The sequence below is a fragment of the Euprymna scolopes genome, chromosome 9, assembly GCF_053919585.1.
Source record: "Euprymna scolopes isolate OS-2025 chromosome 9, ASM5391958v1, whole genome shotgun sequence".
NCBI lineage: Eukaryota > Metazoa > Mollusca > Cephalopoda > Sepiida > Sepiolidae > Euprymna > Euprymna scolopes.
In genome coordinates this window covers 85,341,017-85,361,050 of record NC_136490.1, presented here as the reverse complement: position 1 = coordinate 85,361,050, position 20,034 = coordinate 85,341,017, and the positions used below count along the sequence as shown (strand labels likewise).

The 20,034-nt window shown below is 33.8% G+C and overlaps 1 protein-coding gene across 11 annotated transcripts in view; it reads right to left on the bottom strand.

The window, feature by feature from the left end:
- LOC145284745 (diacylglycerol kinase beta-like) overlaps positions 1 to 20,034 on the bottom strand; it is a 616,369-nt gene that overhangs the window by 131,917 nt on the left and 464,418 nt on the right. For all 11 annotated transcript variants that reach the window (XM_080133693.1, XM_080133697.1, XM_080133689.1 and 8 more), the window contains 3 exons: positions 13,020 to 13,137; positions 6,105 to 6,193; positions 5,292 to 5,402 (listed from right to left, as the gene is read on the bottom strand). In XM_080133693.1, coding sequence (XP_079989819.1) covers positions 5,292 to 5,402; positions 6,105 to 6,193; positions 13,020 to 13,137 — 318 coding nt within the window. The remainder of the gene's footprint in view (positions 1 to 5,291; positions 5,403 to 6,104; positions 6,194 to 13,019; positions 13,138 to 20,034) is intronic.

Genomic DNA, 20,034 nt, shown 5'->3' with positions numbered 1-20,034 from the left:
TGCCCCCAATAACGTAGACACCCTCAACAAACCCGACAGGCAACTAAATCCCACCCCCACACAGTAGAGATCCCTAGATGTAAAAGATCTTTCTACTCCAGTAGTTTCTTCCCCAGAACCGCTAGACTCTGGAATTCCATTCCAGGTACCTGCTTCCCCAACTGTACTGACATGCAGAAGTTCAAGTGTAACGTGAACCGACATCTTGCTGCCCAAATCCCAACATAGTGCCCCAGTAGTTGTTCCTGATAGTAGCCCCCTACACCAAAGTGGCAATGTGCCTTGTTTGGGGTGAAAATGTAATATTAAAAAAAATAAAAAATGAAACAAAAACAATGGTTTTAGCATTTATTTTTTCATTAAAGTCGTTTCTGTTTAAATGTTTTTTTCACTTTTTCTCATATTTATTTAAAAAAGTTGACTTTTGTTTGCCTTAAGATGTTTTCCAGAATGCACAAATATATCAATTGCAGAAAACACAAAACATTTTTGCAACAATAAAAGGAAAATGTAAACAACCCACTAATTTAGGTAATTAAATTCTGCCATTGTCGTTGTTGGCATAACTTGGATAAAAGTATACATTTTTGCTCATTAAGATTGAGCCAGCCTCAGCTACGGAACCCGTTTTAGGTGATCCACAAGGCACTACTTTGTGTCACACACATTTCAGATGTCACCATTCGCTGCGGCAAACATGTGCTTGACATGCAGGTTCAGGAAGACATCTTGTAGCAGGTTGCCAGTACACCATTATGTGGAGTACCGCCTTGTCACCTACCCGCTAGGCGAGTTTATTTGGGAGTGCATCACAACCAGTGAATTAAACACACCCCCAGACACCAACCTGGAAATTTCTACAATTCTGTCATTGGAAATGATACACAATAGATCCAAACATGTATATTTTTAAAATCATTTTGACATGCTAAATATATTGGAATTAAAAGTGTCTTTCAGTGAGTTATTGTCGCAAATTAACTCTGTAACCGCTAATATCGATGTACATAAACTTGCCTTTAACTTGGCTTAACGAGGGATAAAAAAAAATAAAAACAATGCAATTTAAAGAAAAATAATTACAATTTTATTGAAGAAAAAAAAAGAAAAAGGGAAAAGATTGGAATTTAAAGTTCAAGTTCACTTGGTAGCATAGGCTGTTCATGTGAGCTTAAGACACACATAAAATTTGCTGCAAAATATAGTCCTATCTTGCTAGCCCAAAGGCAGGTTAACTTTGTCGGAAGAGTATAAGTCAGAATAAAAAAAAATTAGAGAGTAAAAGAACTTACTTGAAAAAGATATTTTGATAGTTTAAAGAATAGAGAGAAATTATTAAAATATTCCTTTTTTTTTTTACTGCTGAATTGTCTCCCTTGTATTTCTTTTTTTTTTTTTTTTTACACAATGCATATATTTTATTTTTTTTTTTATCGGCTCCTCGTTAGGGGTTGGTTTTTGTTGCAAACAGGGACTCGGGACGCTTCCAGACTCCTTGGTATGCTTCTCATATAGAAGAACAGTAACAGTATTCTGTTTTCTTAGAATACTAAACTTGTAGAAAACGCTTCGTTCTAGTTCATTTACTTCAGCTTTTCATTCCGAACGTTAGAAGTTTTTTCTTTATGTTTAAGCTTCTCACAATATTCTCTTGATTTGTAGACTTTTCTGTCTTTGTGCACATTTATCCTTTAAGGACTCACACGGTCCTCTTTTCTTGTTTTCACTTGACTTTTAGGACTTGTCTGTCCGAGTTCAGCTCAACAGCATAGGTTTGGACCCCTCGAAATCTCAGCTGCAACTGAATTAATTTGGTTTGATTTGCAACCTTTTTGGTGGAAAAATCGCTCGTCCAATGGACGCACAGAAAAACAGTCATGTGATGTGTCAGCAACAGCAGCACTTCCAACATCATAGAAGAAAGGGGCAGGGAAGAAGAAGGAAAGAAAGAAATAGTCTAAAATAAATTCTAACATTATAAGAATGATTTGTTTAAATAAATTAAATATTTATAAAAGCATTTGCTTTGTAAAATAATTGTTTCAGTTATTGGTCCACTGACTTAGGTCGGATTTGGACCTGAAAATTCATGTTCATCTGTTTGTTCTCAAAATTCTCAATAACTACTCATTATATTTTTCATTCTCGGATGTAACATTCTCTGATTTTTGATAAAAAGTCTGGTTGCGTCCCAAGGGGGTCAAAATGGCCCAAAATAGCCCTTTTCGGGATATAGAATCTTTTCTGACAATTAGATTTTGCTGAAAATTATCCAAAAACAAGACCATATAGATATACATCTGGAGACATAATATTTGAGCCTGGGAAAATTCTGGGGCTTGAGCCTCAAGGTCTTTTAGGAGTGAAAAACACACCTTTTGGGGCTAATTTTTATTTTCCTCCTAAAATTCATACTTGCGTCTAAATAGTGGTTTTTAATGGTACCAAATTTTAAAAAATTAAGGCATCATTTATCATAAAATGGTGTCATTTGGCTGTTTTAATCCAATGTTTTGCATCAGGCCAGGGTTTTAAATAGGCAAAATAAGTAATAGGTCCACGATTGATTTTGGCTAACAGTACAAACTCTTGTAGATTTGATTTTACAAATATTGATGATATATTCGTAAATTGAACTTTTATACATGCAATTGATTATATGCTCGTGTACTGCAGGCCCGGCCCACTAGGGAATTTTTTAAAAATTTTCTAACCAATGAGCTCAACAATTTGCCTGTTGGTATAAGGGTACTTTTGTTGGGTGATTTCAATTTGGATCAGCTTCTTGCAAACAATGTGGAACTAATAGAGTTCCTCAATGCATCTGAACAATTTCTTCAGCACTCAAATTATACTATTTAAATTATACTACTCAAATTATACTATTCAAATTATACTATTTAAATTGAAGGTGGTATATTCAAAAGTTTCTTCTTCACCTGCACTGTAGCTTCCCAGCCCATTTAGTTTTTTTTTTGTACTTTAATGTGTGATTACTTTATATCTGTTTGAATTCATTTACTTCATAACGATAAAATAACAAAAAAAAAAAAAACATATGTGAAAAGCCCTCCAAAATTTAACATCTAGAATAAGAAAAATAAAAAATTTTTTAAGTTAAAAAAAAAAAAAACTTATACAGAAGCAATACCTTGTCATGGTTTTAGGGCTTTTACTAAAGTTGCTTAAATATCTTTTATTCAAAAACATGAGAAATGCATCAGTCGGGGTGGGGGGGGGCATATAAATTTTGGCTTGTTATCATTAACTACTATTTGGATTTTTGGGAATTATTAAACAAGAAACTTTATTTAAAAATTATTTATGCAATTATATCATCATATTGATTTAACATTTTTTTGTAAATCATAGTAATCTTTGGTTGTTATTTAAACATCTTGTTTTTACTTCAGTATTTACTGTCATCATTCTCTTATTTTTAAAATGAGTTAATATTTTTATTAATTTAGAGATCTTTATAATTACGATATCTCCCCCAAATGTTAGCTTATTAATTAAGACCTGGTCATCTATGTAAGAGATTTAAAGATATATTAATAGATTATTTAACAGTTTTTATTTTATTCTTTTACATTTTATATTATACTGGACTACCTGTGACCCGTTGGGTCAGTATGTTATATTAGCTATGGAATTAATGTATAATCGTGACACTTGTGACGTAAAGAAAATAGTTTTTTGTGACATAACAGAAACATTTCTATGAAAGTATATTAAAATGAAAAAAGAATATAGATAGATATAGAACAATTCATAGAAATGAATTGTTCTGTTTATAATTGTTTATTTTTGAAAAAAAAAACAAAAAAAACTTGCAGCCATTGAATTATAAGTGGTTTGCCATATTTATAGGCAAATGTGCACTGAACAGATACCATAATACTTAAATTTAAATTCAAATTTTGATATATCTTTTAATTTAATTGCGGACAAAAAATAATTGAGACGCTGAAAACGTACACAGTAAAACAATAAGTTTTATTGTTGTGTCGATTATTTATTTGTAACGCAAATTAAAAATAACATATTTTCAGGGTTATTTATTTATGTTGGTAGTGTAGAAGAAAATGTATCAGTGTTTTTAAGAAAAGTGTATTAAAAATGGAGAATAAATTAAAAAAAGAGGAAGGCGGTGGGTAAATCACCGTTGTAAAATGCTCTTATGGTTGTCAACAGGTTAAAGTAGATTTATTTGTAAGAAAATTCCATTAAAATAACTTAAATGTAATACGGAAATGAACGATGTAAAAAAAATGCAGAAAGTATTAACAATTGTTTATTTGGAGAATTTAAATGAAAAAAAAAAAAAAATTGGGAAGCTGAAAACATACACAGTAAAACAATATGTTTGTCATGTTGATTATTTAGTAAATGAACGATGTAAAAAAACAAGCAGAAAGTATTAACAATTGTTTATTTGGATAATTTAAACGCAAAAAAAAAAAAAAAAACATTGCGACGCTGAAAACGTACACAGTAATGGTCACGTTTTATTGTCGCGTTGATTCTTTAGTATAATATATATATCGTATATATGAAACAGGTCGATGATTATATGTATTATTTGTAATCACGTTTTGCATTTGCTTCCCATATCTTGTAACTTTTTATTCAATAAATTTAAGATATTCGCTTTTCTAAGGACGTCCGTTTGTTCGAATGAAACTGGTCCAGCGATTTGTGTTTATTTGTTTGCGCTGTTATGGGTTTATGTTTATGTATGCATGCACAACCAGAAGTTGTAAACCAGATGTTGGATTACAACACCCATTACAAGGTCATTTGAGTTTTATAATTATATAGATTCAATTTTTGAAATGGGGCCCAAAGATGTACTCAGCAGTGATTTAGTGGGCGTAGGGGTATGTGGAAGTAAATTGAGATTAACTGAAATAATTGTCAGTAAATAAACATTATTTACTTTTTAGGAATGTCCAAGACGAAAGCAGACTTCATGATAATGTTGAAGAGTTTTGATCAAATAAAATATGCTTAAGCAAGTATCTTGGGTAATGCAGTCTGAGAATATGATTATGAGGGTCTATCTACTAAAACCATACAATTTAGCAAATAGTCAGGAACTACACATTTACATAAATAGAAATTGATGAAGGTGATTGAATTAACTGAAGAAAGATGAGCAACTCTAAAGAGTAGAAGACATTTTACCAATTTATATTACATTTCTGATACAAAAACTAATACAAAAGAACTGATGCTTTTAAAGGATTGAATTGTGAGATGCACATTTGATTGCACAGATGACTTACTACAGCTTTACACCATCGACACGTTTTTCCGTTGATTCCAGACTTAATAGATTTCTTGCATTTATCACACTTTCGACTACAATTGCCATCAATCCAAAAATGCTGCATATCCTGCAAGAGAAGAAACAATTGTAATTTGAAACTGATATTTCATTTGAAATGTTACTAAAATCAGTTATTCCACTCAAGGTTTATATTTTTTTTAAATATAAATCTTTAGTTGAATATTGAAATGAATTAAAATAAAACCGCCTAAAAAATCATTTACAAATTGTTTTAATTTGAGAAAATTTCAAAAATTATTTACATATCATCATTTGTTTATCAGTTACTTTAAAAGTTTCATGATAATAGAAAAATGAAGAAGGCTTTTTGGTTTTGTAAACTATTCAATCAATTATTTATACAATAAAATTGTGGTTTTATCTTACAATTTCAAGGAAATATGATACTTTTTGTTTAATCCATGAAAAAAAGTGATAAAATGTAATCTTTATGGAGTATCCATTTCTTTCCACAATGTTTGCTTAAACACACACACACACACACACACACACACACACACACACACACACACACACACACACACACACACACACACAACTAGAACAACAAACAGAACATCCTGAAGTGAGTTTTATCACTCACTACAACTGACCTGATAGGATTAACCTGCATTACATGCACTTATGCCACTATCCATTTGCTCTATTTTCTTATTAATTTCTTTCTCACTTTTTGTTTTTTTTTATATATGACAGTTTAAAAAAAAGAAAGAAATTTCACTAAAATCTGTAGCAACAAAAAACTTACCTGAATAGACCTCTTTGATTTGACATAAGTCATGATGCAATTTGAAGGTGCCTTTTGTACACAACGTTCATGCACAACATATTTACAAACTGAAAAAGAAATGAGAAATTAATCCAAAAGCCAAATACCTCAAATTGATTTACTTTTCTACAAAAGCACAATGTGCATAATTTCTATGGGACAGCAAAATATTAAAAATTCAAGTTTATTTTTTAAATTTATAGAGAAATTGAAACATTATTATACCTTAAATTCTGTACTTTTGAAAATTAAAAATATTCATTAATTTAAGTACTCCTATTTTGTTATGATAAAATAGAAATGCTTATTTAATTAGAATATTTTTCAAAGTTTACAATTAAGATTTTATTTTTATCTATAAAGAGTAATATTTAAATTGGTATTAGTTTTAAGTTCAGAGGTATTTTTAACAATAGTCAACATTATTAATGGTTAAAAATTGCCAAATATAGTTATAATCTAGAAACACTGACGACATCTGTTTATCAATGTTTTCCCTTAGAAGTTGAAATAAAATATTTGTAAAATGCTTACAAGGTCAATTTATTTTATTTATTCACTTTTTTACATCATGACTCGATTTAGTCTCAAATGTGTTGTAACAATAAATTAAACTAATCCTTTTTAAATAAAAGTAAAAGTGCATTTTACGTGTGAGGAAGGTCAATTAAAATCACTGATTACACTGACAATTTATTCACTGAAAAAACAGTAAGCTAAAATAATTATTTATTAATAATTAAAAAATACGGCTGATTTTTTTTTTTTTTTTTTTTACAATGTTGTCCATTTGTACTTCTCCAAATTAATTGTTATTTTTTTCTGAGTGATTCTGGACCTTAAATTTTTCAATTTTTTTCCATTTTCAAGATAAAAAAATTTTTATGCTGATGTTTACACATTCATGCATATAAGGAAAATATATTATTTTTGAAATCTTTATCATTAAAGTCACATGAAATATTTTTTCATTTATATTATTTTTAGTGGAAAAATGTTGAATAAACAATGCTTAATTCAATAATATTGTTAGTTCAAGAAATTAATTTTTCTTCAAGTTATAATGGTTTCATTAACATGGACTTTAGGAAATTTTTTGTAATGTTCCTGAAATATTAAAAGAAAATGAATTTTTATTGTGAACATCTACAATGTTTTATTTTCATAAAAAAGCAAAAATACATTCATGCATTTGTACTTAAAACTACAGTTATGTAGTAAAGGTGTTTATTGTTACAGAAAATAATATATTTTAACTTAAATTTTTTTAAATATTGGTTCACTATATTCTGTAATGGTTAATTAATAAATACTGAAAGTTTCATTAAAATTGGTTGATATTCTGAATTTTGGTGAATTTTTAAGTGAAGGGATGGGGTCAAAATGTTCATACATTTTGTAGGTCGGCAATTTATTTTGCACATACCTACTGTCAATATAACACTATTTTATTCATTTCTGCTTTATTTATGCTTGATAAATATTTGCATGTCAGAAGGATATATGTACAATCAAATTATTGATTTATTTTATCAGTGCTTATATAGAATTACACTTAGTTAAAAAAAAACAGAAAAATCTTTATGCATACTTATCACAGAATAAAGATGTCATATTTCCAAAATTATAAAAATTGATCAAGTATTTTTTTTTAATTTAGATGAACAAATTTATGAGAAAATGAGGGAGCACCTATATTGTTTAAAATTTTGCCAAAATTCAAGGGTAACAATTCAATTCGACTACAGAGGTTTCGTTTGTATTCAAAATAATTAAAACTTTTTAATTGTTAAAAATTGTAAAATTTGATTTTCTTTGTTTTTTTTTTGGTTTTATGGCATATCAACCCTTTTCAGGTTATTTAATGCCGAATCCAGTGATTTTGAAGAATCATTTTTTAATAGAGTATGTTTTTTTTTTTTTGTGTGTTGGCTTCTATTTAACCCATAGTTGGGACCCTAACAGGTACTACCACTCTGGGTCAGAGTGGACCTGGGAGCAATGGCAATTAAAGGGTGGCTTCACACTCCCTAAAGCCCGCAAGCTGGGGCCTCACCATCGAATATAGTTTAAGGTCATATCTAGGACCGTTGTATAAAGGGTTCTTTTTAGAATTTTTTATAAAGACCAATTTTTTAAGATATGAGAGTATGGTGTAATTGTCTGTATTTTTGAGATGAGGTGTTTTTATTGATTGAGATTGTCGGACTGACTTCCTCATCTTGGTTGTTATAGTCACAACGTTTCGGCCGTTTTGCCCTCCGGCCTTCATCAGTTTTGTATCGAACTGGGGAACCATTTGTTAGGAGTCTCGAACCCAACCCTTTATTATTATTACGAGGGTACCGTGTTTCGGGCCCTGTCGGTGGGGCATTAGAATACGCCGACTGCCCCCCCCCCCCCTGCAGAGGGTAAAAGTCCCTCAATGGGGGTCCTGGATATGACCTTAACTATATCCAGTGGTGAGGCCCTAGTTTGTGGGCTTTGGGGAGTGTGCAGCCACCCTTTAATTGCCATTGCTCCCAGGTCCACTCTGACCCGGAGTGGTAGTACCTGTTAGGGTCCCAATTATGGGTTAAATAGAAACCGACGTGAAAACAACAAATATATTCCATTAAAAAACTTTTTCTTCAAAATCTTTGGATTCGGCATTAAATAACCCGAAAATTGTATTGAGGTGTTTTGAGCATAATTTCTTGTATTCTTCCCAGTTTGCTTTTTTTAGTTTCCATTTTTTAGTTTCTTCTTCCAGGGGGACTTTTAAATTTTCAAGTATTATAGGAAAGTGGTTGCTTCCACAAGTGTCATTGTACGTTGACCATGAAAAGTCCATTAGAAGGTCAGGTCTATTGCTGAGTTTTTGCCAGAGGTTGGGCATAGGTATGTTAGGGTTTGATTGTTGAATATACATAAATTATTATTGTTAATGAGTTTTTTCAGGAGTTTGCCTTTCTGGTTGGTTTCGTTGCTACCCCATATTGTGGGAGTTAAAGTCTCCAAGTAGGATGAAGGGTGTGGGTAGTTGCCTTATGATATTTTGGAGTTCATTCTCTTTTCATTTTTGGTTTGGGGGGATGTAGATGGAACAAATATTGATTTGTTTATGTAGAGTGACTTTAATTGCTATTGCTTGAAAGTTAGTTTTAAGTTCTAAGTGGCTGTGTGGTATATCATTTCGGACTAAAATGGAAGTACCACCTGAAGCGCGGAGATCAGTATTTTTTATGTAGTTGAATTGTTGGTATTTATTTAGGTTTATTTTTTGTTTGTCTTTGAGGAAAGTTTCCGATAAAAAAATTACAGCTGGATTTAACTTTGCTGAGAGTTGGTGTAGTTCTTCTATGTTTGCTTTTATGCCTTTGCAGTTCCACTGAATAATTGTGTCGGTCATTGTTGTGTTGTTATTGTTTGATGTTTGTGGGGAGTGTTGTTTTAGAGGTCCATATACTTAGGTCTCTCTGTTTCTTGAGTTTATATTTATTTATTTTTTTATTTATTTATTTTTTTTTGGTTCAAGTCTCCATTTCATTGGATGTGGAAGGTGTGTCTCTTGTCTGTTTGTGTTTTATTTGACAGGTTTTGCTGAGTTTTTTTCTTTTGTTTTGGTCTGGGGCTTTTGGATTTGCTCCGTTTTACATGTTCTTCCTGACTTACTGTTTCAATTAATTCATACTTATTTTCTTTTTCAATTAATAGAATTTCTGTTTTTGGTTTGTTTGGCATTTTGGGAGGAGGTTTTGTGTTTTCCTGTTTTGTTTCCATTTCTTCTGATACTGTATGTTTATGGTCTGTTTTTGTTCTAGTTCGTGATTTAGATCTTTCATGTAAGTTTGATTGGGGTTTTTGTTGATGAGTTTCTTTTTTATTCTTTGGAATTTGTGTTTGGTTTTGGTCATTTAGTTGAGTTTTTGAGTATGTTAGTATTTGTTTTTTGTTGGTTTCTTTTTTTGGGGGGGTTTCAATTAAATTTGTGAGTTCAGAGATCAATTTGTTAAGTAATTCTTGGTAGTCTATTTGGTTGGTTTGGTTTGGGGTGGGTTTTTGGTAATATAGGTGTTTATGTTTTTGTTGGAGTTAACACTTTTTCTCGCTTCAGAGAAGGAGATATTATTTTTATATTTAATTTTTGTAATTTCCTTTTATTTTTTGAAGATTTTGCAAGTTTTGGAGAAAGTTGGGTGGTTTTCCAGGCAATTTGAACATTTTGCCTCATTGGGGCACTCGCTCTCTGTGTGGCTGGGTTCCCTTAAACCACATTTTCCGCATGTTTCATGTCCTCTACAAGCTTCTCTGTGATGCCCATATTTTTGGCATTTATAGCATCTTAATGGGCTTGGTATATATGGCTCTACTTTTTTGTTGGTATATCCAATCTTGATTTCTTTCGGGACTTTGGGGGTATTGAAAGTTAATACATACGTTCTAGTAGATATCGATTGTCCGTTTTTTTAATATATATTCTGTCGTGATCTATTACTCCCTGTTTTTTAAGAGCGTTTTTGATTTCATCTTTGGTAGCTAGAGTTAAGTTGTGGCTTCTTATGATTCCTTTTGAGGTGTTTAACCTTTCGTAAGCAAAGGTTTTACACTCGTAAGTATGGAATGTTTCCATTTCTAAGATATTTTTCGCATCTTTGTAATTATCAACTGTGATAAGTAAGTTTCCATTCTTCATTTTTTTTACCGTTTTTGGTTTGCTGTTTTGGGGTATCACTTTTTCGATTAAGAAAGGAGATAGCTCGCTAGTCTTTTTTTCTCCCATGATCTCAATAACTAAGAATCTTGGGAAGTTTTCTTTATTAATGTTTTTTTGAATAAATTCTTGCTCACTGTCTGATCTTGTGTAATCTGAAACATCGGGTGAGTCCTTTTGCTTTTTTTGTTATTCATATTGATTTTAATTTTATTTCATCCTTCTTGCTCCCCACCCACTTCGGAGCCCTATATGGGAGGTGTTGGGGGAGGGGGAAACCCATTCGCCCCAACAACAACAGGGATACAAGAAGGACATACTCGTCCAACCGGTGGGTCTGAGCACCTGTGCTTCATCCATTTTTACTAAATGTGATTTTCACTGATTTTCAGTAATAATATTTGTTTTCCAGTCATGTCAGATCCATTGTCCAGTTAGTTGATTGACCCATGAGCCACCGCTTTCTAAATCTGTTTATTGTGGGATGTGGGGAGCGTGAGTGTATTTTCTTGTTATGTGTGTCAGATTTAGAGCTGGACATGACCAGCCGATTGATCGGAGCGGGCCTCTCCGACTGCCCGTCTAACCGAGGTAAGGGCCAAAGTTGTGTGTTGGGATGGAGAGGAACTTGTTTCTGTCCTCTGCAACCCTCAACTACCAGGATCCCATTCCAAGATGATACGGGTTGCCACCTATGGCAAACAGGTAGCCCCATTGAAGGACTTTTACCCTCTGCTGGGGGGCAGTCGGTGTATTCTAATGCCCCACCGACGGGGTTGGGAAGTAGTGGTGGGAGAAGAAAAAAAAAGAAAAAAATAAGGGGAAGGGAAGGGAGGGAAAAAAAGGGGGCTGTTGTTTTTGTTTTTAGTTTTGTAGAACATAATTAAGTTTTGCAAAGGGAGATAGAAAACAAAAAACATATCTGTAGGTGCATTTTGTCTCAAGAAGTCAGTAGACAGCCTGATCTGGTAGCATCAGTGATTTTCTTGATAAAAAAAAAAGTATAAATTGGAAAAATACTTATCCTAAAATATGGGAAGTAGGTATTAGCCCTTATTTAAAACTACATGAAACAAGGATTACTCCCCTCATTTCCCATCAAATTAGAGAAATCAATTTGCAACAAGAGACAAAGTATTTGGATTATTTGAACTACTAGATGTTATTCTTACATTTCAGCCAATGTAATCCCAAACATTCTTCAGATGCTTTGTGTTAAATTCAAGAATATTTATTTCAAATTAATTTCAGTCAAACTAACATAGCAAACTGAATGCGTGTCCCCATGACATCTCTTAAAAGTAAACTCAAGTTTTTCAACAATCTTCAAATGTTTTGCTAAATTGAGTGAACAGTAAAAACAAAACTGCATAATGTGTGTAGATAATTTTCAGCATAAAATTTGTTTAAAAATCATCTATATAAAATTGACACTGTAAACATTTCAAAATTGTGAAGCAAAAGTAAGCTTTCATTTTAGTTGTATTCAGCATAATTTCAGTTTGAAGAGTTTAAATGTTGGACTTGTGGGAAGGGTGCAATTAGTCATCACAATCAGTGGTTGGTTCTTATAACTGTTAAATGAAAGGAGCTTTGTCTTAGTAGCATTAAATGTAACCATTCATTTATGGCCCCATTTCACTATAGATTGAAAGTCATTTTCTAAGGATTCAGTCATTGTCTTATGTGCATTCAGTATTGGGAATAGAGTATGGTGCCATCAGAAAATATACCCATCTCAGACGTGATTGTATTAGGGCAAGTCATTTATGAAATTCAGGAATAAAGGTCTAAGGATTTACACGTAGGGCACACCCACATTTTTGTCATATTGTTTAGATGCTCATCCATCTAAGATGACCTAGATCTTTATTTTTGCTAAGAAAAATCTGATTAAATTAAATATTTGTCCAGTAATAAAGTAGAAATTAATTTTCTGGAAAAGACCTTCATGCCAAACCTTGTCAAACCCTTTGGATATATCAAGTGCTATTGCCCTAGCTTCATCTGTCTTATCCAGCCATTGGTATATTTAGAGCAATATATTATTCACACTTAAAAATGCATAAAATATAAATATTAATTTACACCTAGATATAAATATTGATGTTTCTGTCATTTCCATAAGGTGTTTAGCATGTACATATCAATATGTAAGCTTTCCCTTTTAGAAAAGGAGAAAAGTGCCACCTGTTACTTACACTGACAACACAATCCTTTTTTGCCGCTACCAGACAATTCAGACTGGCACATGTTGCAATACATTTGATTTCGAAAGTGTTTCAAATACCAGCAATGTGTACCATCATCTTTGACATTCTGAAGAAGAAAAATGAAGCACAAACGACAACTATTAACAAAAGTAAAAAAAAAAAAACATTGAAAAGGTAATTTGATTTTAATTCACATTAATCAATGCCAGAAACATTTCAGAAATAAAATATCTTTAGAGAAAAACCAAAACTTAGAAATGTCATGTTACGGAATCCATTTTTCTTAAATTTATTTTTCAATAACTGGACTGAAATCTTTGAAAAATGGCAGTAAATTAAACATGAATAAAAAAAAGATTAAATCAAATTTTTATTTCTTTTGCCACATGATTAGTTCACATGAAAAAGTTAATCATCAAATGTTCAAATATGTTGATTGCAACATTCACGGTCACCCACTATCAGAATTTTCTGCTATTACTTTATTAATACTTTAATTGATATCAATATATCTCTTTAGGACATTGCGAAATTTTAATATACCCAGTGATCATGTAGAATTACCTAACACAGAACCCAGGTGCAGAATTACACTTCTTGATGTGATGGGCCCCCCATAGATTTTGTCAGATCATCCATCTCGGAGAAGACAACTCTGATGTAAAACAAGTACTAAGATTATGGAGGCATTGACATCAAATCTTCTTAAACCTAGACAGTCAACCTTCTTAGAGCTGGAGACTGAGATAAATTATCCAGTTTGCCAACTTAAAATTGCCTTAAAAGGAGGTAACTTCTGCTTATTGTCCAACTTTCACACTTTTTTCTTGAAAGGTACAGAGGTACCATCACAGAGACTCTCTTGTAATTGGCCTTGTGTCCTGATTAGGAAAATGAATGCTGTCCCACCATCTCTCTTTCTCAAAGTTGACTAATAACTGGGATACTTAGTCGCTCTTGTCTGGTATGTTGAAGGTACAGGTTTGATAGCTTATCTGGCTGTTGTTTCCAACTGACAGTATTGGAGCCCTAACTCTTAGGTAGTGTTAAGAGCAATTACTCTATCATCAATTGTATAATATCAGAATCAGGGTTGCAGAGTCGGATGGTGAAATTCCGACTCCTTGAATTCCTAGAATGCAGACTCCGACTCCTTTGATATCTTAGACTCCGACTTCGACTCCCGACTCTGACTCCTTGACCCCTATATTTAATATTCACTTGTATGATGATGTATGGAGTCGGATGGTGAAAGTTTGACTCCGACTCCTTGAATTCCTAGAATGCCAACTCCTCTGATATCTTAGACTCCAACTCCTTGACCCCTATGTGGAAATCTATTCTACAGATCCATATACCAGCCTCCCACACCTATTTAGCATTTTATAATTACTTTTCATGTATATCATTTTTTATATTTAATATTCACTTGTATGATTAATATACTCACATATACACTCTACCAGCGTTATTTATTTATTTTACTCATGTTAACACCTAACAAGGCATATCACCACTTGGACGAAAAAGGCTACTTTTTGGGACCATGTCTAGGAAAGATTAGTAAGATGTTGGTTTATGTTACATTTAAACTTCTGCATATCAGTACGGCCAGGAAAGCAGGTAGCAGGAAAGGAATTCCAAAGTCTAGCTGTTCAAGGGAATAGAATATTGGAATAGAAAGCGTTTTGGTATCTAGGGACCTCAACAGTGAAGAGGTGAGATCTTATTGCTAAGCGGGTTTGTCGGGATATGTAAGTTGAGGGGGTACAAGTGAAACAAGTTCATCAGAACACATTCCATTAAAACAAGCACAGAGATGCAACATTGTGACGATGGGACAAGAACTGGAGTTTAGTTGATAAAGTGGGACCGATTAGATCGACAACTCTTTTTTGGAACCTATCCAAGATGGAGAGGCTAGTGGTAGATGCACCAGGCCAGATGTGGCAAAAATACTCCATGCATGAACAAATGGTAGTCACACCTCTGTATGAGTAGTCTTTTAGCTTGATAGAGGGAACCCAACATCTTTGCAGCAGTCTTTGCAATGTCCTCTATGTATTTGTTTCAGTTCATATTGCCCACAAAGTAAAATATGGTAAAATAGTCCCCAAAAATGGGGTTTTAAGGTAGAATTCTCAGGTAGGGTGTAATTTTTCATCGATATAGGCGGTTCGAGAGGTGTCTTATAATTGTTAAAGAAGAGAAGCTTAGTTTTACTAGCATTAAATGTTACCATTTGCGTCCCCATTCAACTATGGTCTGGAGGTAATTTTCTAATGATTCTGCCATTGTCTTAGATTTATGTACACCTGTTCTTCCCTAATGCATGTTATAGAGCATTATATCATCAGTAAATATACCCATCTCGGACAGAATATTATTAGCGAAGTCATTTTTGAATATCAGGAATAATAATGGTCCAAGGATTGACCCCTGAGACACTCCCGCATTAATGTTATGTTGCTTGGATGTATATCCAATGATAACCTGTATGCTTCTATTGTCTAAGATGGATCTAATTATATTTAGTATACATCCAGTTATAATGTACAATTTAATTTTCATTAGCAGCCCATTGTGCCAGACTTTATCAAAGGCTTTGGATGTATCAAGGGCTACAGCTATGGCTCCACCAGCTTTATCCAGTACATGGTAAATGCATTCACAGATAAATGTTAAAATATATGCAGTAGAATGACATTGCCTGAATCCATACTGTTTGTCAGAGAAAAGATTTGCTTTGCGAGGTGGTGAACTATTGCTTGATCAATTAAGGTCTCAAAGATTTTAGTGAAGAGGAGGAAAAGATTAATGGAGTGATAATTGATTGGGTCTGTTCTTTCATCAGAATTCCTGTATATTGGTACCACAGAGGCTATCTTCCAGCTGGGGGTAAGTGGGGCTTGCTATAATACTTCCATATGGGAACATATGCTTCAATTCCCATTTGCACCATTCAGTTGTCTCATTGGCACACTGTTCAGCAGAAAGAGAGAAAATATCAGTCCATCGGGCATCTCGGATGTGTTCTCTGATGGTTTCTCAGTAAGCCCTGTTGTAGTACCTGGTGGTTTTGAGCAATGATTCCTCACCTTGAGGTTGGGATTTAAATGTGATGTCAACTGATACCACTAGGTGGTCTGCGTTTCCAAGTGGACTGTGGGCATTAATCTCACAATTCTCAGGTACCGTCGTGAGGAATAGGTCTAGGAGTGAAGCCTGCTGAGGTTCACAATCTGATAGGGCAGTTGGAAACATTACTGTCTATGTGAGTTATTAATACTTCCGTGTGGGAACATATGCTTCAATTCCTGCTTTGCACCATTCAGTTGTCTCATTGGCACACTATTCAGCAGGAAGAGAGAAGATATCGGTCCATGGGGAATCTCAGATATGTTCTCTAATGGTTTCTCAGTAAGCCCTGTTGTAGTACTTTTTTTGGTTTTGAGCAATGATTCCTCACCTTGAGGTTGGGATTTAAATGTGATGTCAACTGATACCACGAGGTGGTCTACGTTTCAAAGTATACTGTGGGCATTAGTCACACAATCCTTAGGTACTGTGGTGTTAGAAACATTACTGTCTATGTGAGTGAATGGGCTATAGAGAAGCTATAAGTGGAGCGTCCAGCTGCATCTGTGTAACCTGAGAAACCAAGCTAATTTTTATGGTGGACATTAAAGTCACCAAACGCATGTATTTGGGTGTTACTATCCAAGGAGAGTGCTGCATCTATACTATCAGAGACATGATCGATTAGGGTACAATCCTGACTTGAGGAAAATCGGCAGAGAAAATATAAGTAATTAATGCAGTGACGAAATGTTAGTCGAAAGCACATAAAGTCTGGTCATCCGATTCAAGATTTTTCTCTCTAGTTTAAGGAAGGGTGCTATGAATATAGACTCTAAGTGCGTGCATACATCTATCCGAGTCCTTACGGCAAAGAGAGAGGTATCCTGTTATGTTAAAGTAGTTGGGGGGATTGAAGAGTGTAAGTTTATTTCACTTAATGCTAAGATATCCGGGAAGTTTACTAAAAGGTAAGACTCTATATCATCTATATTACCTCTAAGGACATGAATGTTTGTGAAAGCGAGCCTCAAGGGCAGATGTGAATTGGTTTTGTTTGGGTGATTGTCTGGTTTTATCGTGATATTTGTTTGGGTTGTCATTTAATTACGTTTTTGCTTAATGTTAGGTTAGGGGAAGTGTTGAGCAAAGTGGGCCTGTTTTGACACCAAGTATACACACACAGTGGTCCACTAGCCGAGTCCAGTCTAGAATGTGTGGTCTTGTGAAAGTCAACCAGATATAGCAGCAGGGTTCCTTTCCATGTGCGACATGGCAACTATCCTGATATTATACATTTGATGAGATATATAGATGCACAACTTGGTGTTCTTTGAGTGACTCATGTTGGTCTAGCTAAAAGACCAGTCGCCACATAGAATGAATTGAGGGGCTAAGATTAGAGTTAATCTGAGAGCAGTAAGAGGGAGTGAGGGAGGATCTGCTTTAAGAGCCAAATGTGTGCTTTGATTTTAATACTTCCTTCGTTTATTTAATTGAAACGGTATAATTTTCGATTTCTGTATTAATAATTTAAAACATACAAACTCATTTACCAAAGGGAATTAATACTAGAAAAGAGATGCACATTTCCACTTTTTCTAGTGTGTCTATACATATATTGCTAACTAATATATTACAAACAAATGACATGCGAGAAAAATCTGGGAAAATAGTTTTAAGTGGATAGATAGTACAAAATATAGAAATGGAATAAAATGATAAAATAAATTAATTTTTTAGTAATATCGATTTTAAAGGCAGATTAAGGGATAGTTAAAATTTTAAATAGATTTAAGGCTTTTTTTTAAATTCAAGTCCATCTTACAAAATTTCATTATCATATTTTATTGTATAACATAGGGAGTAGACTCGCCAGTTAAAATGAATTCAGATAAGAATGGGAGTTTGGAAATGTGGTTTAAAATGCACTATAAATACATTTAAAAACACGAACTAAGTTTATAAAATAACAAAGGGATAAAAAAAATTACAATTAAATTTTATTATGCTTTCAGTTTAAAAGGGACTACAATATTTTGGGATAGAGAAACCTCTTTAGGCCATGGCATTTCGAAGCCAAACGCTTCTCTTCAGAAAAGGGGAGGAGTAAAGACATATTATAATAGAGAAGAAATTTTTTTAAAGATAATATTGCCTTTATGAAAAGAGGATCAAAGGAAAAACATGTAGCTGTACTGAGACTAAAGCCGATTCTAGGACTGCCAGCAATCACTGTAAAAGAGTAATAAAGAATTTGAGAGAGTTGTATGCTCAGTCCGTTAAGTCCAAAGTAGCTGAGCAGTGGTTTGGTTCCCACCAGTTTTGGCAAACAGCAAACAGGATCCTGAACAGAATCATGTGCTCTATCCAAGCATCATCAATTGACCTGAGGTAATCTCATCAGCATTAGACAAAGCCAAACTCTTTGCCAAGAACTTTGCAACTAATTATATCCTATGCGACTAAGGCCGTCAACCCATCATATTTCTTCTTTTATCAGAAAAAAAAACTATGCAACATACAAATATCTGTGCATGATGTTGCTAAGCTAATCAAAAAGCTTGATTCCAGTAAAGCAACTGACCCTGATTATAGTGCTGAAAAACTTCAACCAGAACTAGTTCCCATATTTACAAAGCTGTTAAAGAGAATTGCTTCCCAACACTCTGGAAAACCTCACCAATATGCCCTGTATTTAAGAATTCAGGTGATCGATCATCTTCCTCTCAGTACAGACCAATAAATCTCCTGTGCATCATAAGCAAGTTGCTAGAATCTGTGTTAAATGGAGAAGTAGTTAACCATCTCAGCAAAAATAACCTTCTTAGTGACATGCAATATGGTTTCCGTTCTGATAGATCTACAGCAGATGTGGTAATGGTTATATCTAATAGGATTAGCGAATCTCTCAATGGAGGCTTCTTTTCTAGGGCAATTGCTCTTGATATATCAAAGACCTTTGATAAGGTATGGCATAACGGCCTACTTCACAAGATCTCCAGCTACAGTATAGCTGGAAATGTCTTCTCAATTATTAAACCATTTCTCTCTGATAGGTTCATAAGAGTAGTGGTTGATGGGCAGAAATCAGAAGCTCACAGTATTAATGCCAGAGTCCCTCAGAGGTCCATCTTGGGCCCAACATTCTTACTGATTTACATCAATGATCTTCCAAATCACATCCTAAGATCATTCGAAGACATTTATGCTGATGATATTATCATCTATGTCAACACATCAAAAGCCGTAAATGACCAAGTTCTCTCTGATTCTCTCTCCTCTGATCTGGAGCATGTGATGCAATGGAGAAAGAAGTGGCTGGTTAATTTTAATGCATCTAAAACCAAGTTTCTATCTTTATATCACCAATGCTCTGATCTTCTATCTGGCATCAACTGAAATGAATGGCTCTCGTCTTGGGGAGGCTCCATGTTTTGACAAGCTTCTGGGCTGGAAAAATGGTGGAATAGTTTTAGCGCTCCAGTAGATATTCCACTGCTGATGCAATTCTCTAAGAGTCAGATGACGTACCATTGCTACATCTGGGAAGGAGCTGTTGGAAAACTCTTATTATGCTTCGACAAACTTCAAAATAGACTTCGTAACCTGGTAGGGGTGCCTTTTTCTCTTCCCTGCAACCTCTTTCCCACAGCAGAGACGTTACAAGCCTGTCTTTACTCTATCACTATTTTCATGGCAGATGCCTGTCTGAGCTCCAATCTATGGTACCCCCTCACCAAACTTTCATGAAAAACACTCGTCTAGCTGAAACCACTATCAATAATTTCCTCCACTCTTTTTCTGTGCCTAATCCTAAACGTTCCATTCCATGAACAAAGCTTCTGTTTTAGAACTGCACACCTGTGGAACTTTCTTCCATTTGCCTGCTTTCCAGCTGACTACAAGTTGATCATATTCAAGT